This window comes from Austrofundulus limnaeus, unplaced genomic scaffold (assembly GCF_001266775.1).
Source record: "Austrofundulus limnaeus strain Quisiro unplaced genomic scaffold, Austrofundulus_limnaeus-1.0 Scaffold647, whole genome shotgun sequence".
Classification (NCBI taxonomy): Eukaryota; Metazoa; Chordata; class Actinopteri; order Cyprinodontiformes; family Rivulidae; genus Austrofundulus; species Austrofundulus limnaeus.
In genome coordinates this window covers 227,978-232,664 of record NW_013953049.1, presented here as the reverse complement: position 1 = coordinate 232,664, position 4,687 = coordinate 227,978, and the positions used below count along the sequence as shown (strand labels likewise).

Here is a 4,687-nt window from a genome sequence, read left to right as displayed (position 1 = left end):
TGTCACCATGTTACTGTCACAATGTTACTGTCACCATGTTACTGTCACCATGTTACCGTCACAATGTTACTGTCACCATGTTACTGTCACAATGTTACTGTCACCATGTTACTTTCACCATGTTACTGTCACAATGTTACTGTCACCATGTTACTGTCACAATGTTACTGTCACCATGTTACTGTCACAATGTTACTGTCACAATGTTACTGTCACCATGTTGTTTCACCATGTTACTGTCACAATGTTACTGTCACAATGTTACTGTCACAATGCTACTGTCACAATGTTACTGTCACAATGTTACTGTCACCATGTTACTGTCACCATGTTACTGTCACCATGTCACTGTCACCATGTTACTGTCACCATGTTACTGTCACCATGTCACTGTCACCATGTTACTGTCACCATGTTACTGTAACCATGTGAGCCGAAGCTCAACCACTGGCCATCAGAGGCCGACACACAGAACAGTCCAGTTCTGCTGACACACACACACACACACACACACACACACACACACACACACACACACACCTACTTTTTTATCCATAACTTTTCATCTATTTTCAGATGAGTACATATATGTGGAATGACAGTAATTTTCTATTAGTAAAATATTGTCATATCCCAGAAAGATGTTCTTATTACATCTATAAAGAACTTTAAACCTTTACAACATTCACTTCATCTTCACAATTCATACATAAAACTATGTGAAATGATAAAAGTGTATATTTTGTACACTCATGAAAAGGTTGAAAGTTGTAAACGACTCAAGAGTCTGAAGTTTATTGTTTTATTGGTGGTTTCATGTAAAAATAAAACTTTGATAAATGCTGACAGGAGGTTTTACTGGGATTCAAACCTGCAGAGACACAAAGATGGAACACCTGTAGGTGGAACCAACACTCAGCTTGATTTGATTTGATTTGATTTATTTAACAGGAAAAGATTATTAAAAATCAAGCCTGACTCAGCATAATTGCTGTTTTACAGCAGCTTCTGGACATACTGAAGTCTTAGACATCCCTGCATGAAGCATAGTCTGAACTGATCCAGACTGGTACAACTCAACCCAAACACCAGCAGGTGGGGTTGTGATGTCATAGTTCTGTGGACCGAGGGCTCACCTGTCTCTGAGCAGAACCTTCCCGGTGTTTGGATCGATCGTGTGCACAATGATGCCTCGGTTTCCCCAGCCTCTCTGGAACAGGTACTGGTTTTGGTTGTCTCCAGGGTGAAGGGTCTTGTTGAGGAAAGTCCAGGACAGTTTCTTCTTGCCATGAATCTCCAGAGTCCCACCTGTTCCCACTCCGATGAACTTCCTCCCAAAGTAGGGGTGTTCTTCATCGCTGTCGTCCAGTCTGATTGGACGATGAGACGTGTGGAGGATTGATCAAATGATCACTCTGTCTCATTGTATTTCAGTTAAAGATATGAAACTGTGTTCTGGCTCTTCARTAAACTTTACCTTCCAAACAGGGAGATGGTGAGGTTGCCTTTGTAGGGACATTCTGGACTTCCGATATGCAACTCTCCTTTGGTTCCGATTAGAATATGTTTTGTCCGAAGGAGAATGGGCCGACTGGTATCAGCAATCACCAGTTTTCCTACAGAGGAGAGAGGAAGAAGCTGGAGAAGGCAGCTCTCCTGTTCCATGGTACCATTCACAACCAGAACCTCTGTAAACCAAGAGCCAAGTCCAGTAGACTCAGCTCAGCAGAGAAATGGTTTTATACATTTATTGAACAAACATCTGACTCAGTAATATTAATAACTGTCAAGATTGTTACTTGAGCAAAACAGCTTTTCCTGTTCTTTATTTCAGTTAACTTCAGATATCTGTCCGGTGAACCTGGACATGTTTGGTATCAACAGAAACCTAAGAATCTTGGCTAAAACTCATGGAAACTATTTCTACATTCACCAAACAGCTCAAATGTCCAACAGTTGAATCAGAAAGTAAACAAACTGTAGAAAATGGCGTCATTACAAATCTGTAAAAGAAAGATTTTTGACTTTATTTTTAAAGCAAGTCGAAGTACAAACCAAAATATGTTGTAAAGTGTTGAATGTTGTTTTTACTTGATTTTGAGTGAATATGATCCAACTGAAGTCAGATATAATTTCTCATTATTTTAAATAATATATATATGTGACAAATAAAAGTTTGGAAAACTTTGACAGAAAACAAATATTCAATAATAAGTGTTTTCAGGCAGGTTAGACAAAATAAATAACTTTTGCAATTATAAACTTCAGATTTCTTAACATTTATTAATGATAGCATCATGGTCTGTCCTGTGCAGAATGACAAAATGTAAAATTATTTCTTTACTAAAACCTCTGTAACTTTGCTCCAGTTCATGTTAGCAGCATGAATCTTTGCACAGGTGATGCTCACAGGTGGATTTATGGTTTCCAAGAGTTTTTAGCCTGATTCATTATGGTTTTAAATGGGTTATATAATGTCCAATGCAATCAATATCTCTATATATTTAACAGCAGCTGTTTTAATACTTGTAGTTCTATTGAAATCTCCCAGTGTTCGCTTTATTTTGATGCCAAGATTATTTAAGCAGAATTTGTAAATACTGAGATCCACTCAGTTCCATTTAGGCATGAGATTTAGAGCAAAAACTGCAAGAAAATCCCTTGGAGCTTAAGAGGTCAAATAACATGACCCTAAATAAAATTAGGCATACTTGACCGTAATGTCAGACCATAGCCCAGACCCAAACCCCTGATCCTGACCCTAACCCCAGCCTGTGATGCTCTGCACAATAAAGATAAAACTCAGTTTGATTCATTTTGTTTTGAAGAATGAGAGGGAGCATGGATCACCAAGCYTACCTCCATTAAGGATCTCGATGGAGTGGACTGTAGCTGAAGTAGTTAGAAGGACTTTCTGATTGTGGTTGATGGTAACACGGTGGTCTTCACTGTGTCCTGGAGTCCAGGGTTGAAGACCTGGCTCTTTATCAGGACACACTACAGAAAACAAAACACCACAATCATTCAGTTTTCATTCAAGTCGAGCAGAATATGTCCACTGATCTCATCCGTTTGATAAAATCCCCACAGAGTTTAAGTTCAGCTTAATTCATCAAATATAATCGACTAACCAAGGAACATAGAGAGAAAAGTTTAAAACATGAACAGTGAGCCAACTGCTCATAGGTGATATTTCCTGTATTTTACTATAGTGTACCATAACGTTAGTGTCATCTGATGAGATCTGTWCTCACCTGCCAGCATGGTTGGAAACAGCAGAGCTGTAAAAAACACAACATCTGTCTTCATGTCCACAGATCACTGTCCCACTCAGGTCCACAGGTGCTGCGGAGACCTCCTGCTGGCTTCAACAAGGTCAGATGAAGTCTGAAGATCCTCGAGAGAGGTCACTAAAGGAACCTGCAGCCATGAAGAGAAGAACACTGAGAGAAGTTTGAACCTGTTTCCTGGTGTCCAAATGTAGCAGCAAGTCTGTCCCAGTTTTAGACCAACAAATAAACAACCTGTTCCAACAGGATACGATGTTGTGGAAAATATAAATATAAAAGAACACAATGATTTATAACTCTAATAAACTTATATTTTATTCACAATGGYATATAATAACAAATTCAATGGTAAAACTAACAAATAGAACAACTTATTAATAAGATAATTTTAAAATCTGAATGCAGCAACACATCTGAAGTTGTTCAGGTGTTTCCCACCCTAACACATCCCATCTGAACTGAACAGCAGTCACTAACATGGTAGAACTGGATGTACTGGTATTCCTCCACCTGCTTCGAGTCGTCTGCATGGAGAACCCTGAGCCTGTACTCACCTGTGTACTACGTATGTAACTAGATGAACAGTGTGTAAACATGACTTCCTCTTTGATCTTTACCWCATCATTTAAACACATATTTTATTTCTACTCTCCAGGAATTAGAAAAATAGTCAGGTTTATATAAACAATCTTCATAAATGACCTTTGACCTTTGATGCCTACATCAAACCAGACTGAGCACCACCCTACTGGTCTTACTGGTCTGTTTATATTTCATTCAGGAGGTATCTGCACACAAGACCACCTGTGATGGACAGACACGACACCAACACACACAAAACAGTATGCCTCCAGCCCCCAGTGGGCGGAGCATCCTGCCTCAATGGGCGGGGCCTCCAGCTCCAGTGGGCGGAGCCTCCTGCCTCAATGGGCGGGGCCTCCAGCTCCAGTGGGCGGAGCCTCCTGTCTCAATGGGCGGGGCCTCCAGCTCCAGTGGGCGGAGCCTCCAGCCCCAGTGGGTGGAGGCATACATATCTTAGAACTGAGGACACCAGACCTGGGGCCTGATGGATCAACAGTTCATAAACACAAAAAACTCCAGATTTATCAAGACTAAAGTCACACAACAACAGCTTTCAGAGGAAGTCTGATCAGGGCTGTGCCAGTCCTCCCTGAGCCGAGCCGAGCCGAGCCGAACGGCCTCATCCATATTCTAAAATGTAAATGGCCAACATGATGTGACATCATTAAAAGTCTCCAGTGAGGAAAATAAACAACATCTGAGTTCATCTGATCATTTTCTTTATAAACTCATAAAGTTAAGACTTCCAGGTCAGAGTGGATGAGCACAGCTACACACACACACACACACACACACACACACACACACACACACAC

General features: G+C 40.6%; 1 protein-coding gene across 3 annotated transcripts in view; it reads right to left on the bottom strand.

The window, feature by feature from the left end:
• cemip (cell migration inducing hyaluronidase 1) overlaps positions 1–4,687 on the bottom strand; it is a 64,170-nt gene that overhangs the window by 41,004 nt on the left and 18,479 nt on the right. For all 3 annotated transcript variants that reach the window (XM_014027410.1, XM_014027411.1, XM_014027412.1), the window contains 4 exons: positions 3,255–3,420; positions 2,860–2,997; positions 1,478–1,616; positions 1,137–1,370 (listed from right to left, as the gene is read on the bottom strand). In XM_014027410.1, coding sequence (XP_013882864.1) covers positions 1,137–1,370; positions 1,478–1,616; positions 2,860–2,997; positions 3,255–3,309 — 566 coding nt within the window. In that variant the 5' untranslated portion in view covers positions 3,310–3,420. The remainder of the gene's footprint in view (positions 1–1,136; positions 1,371–1,477; positions 1,617–2,859; positions 2,998–3,254; positions 3,421–4,687) is intronic.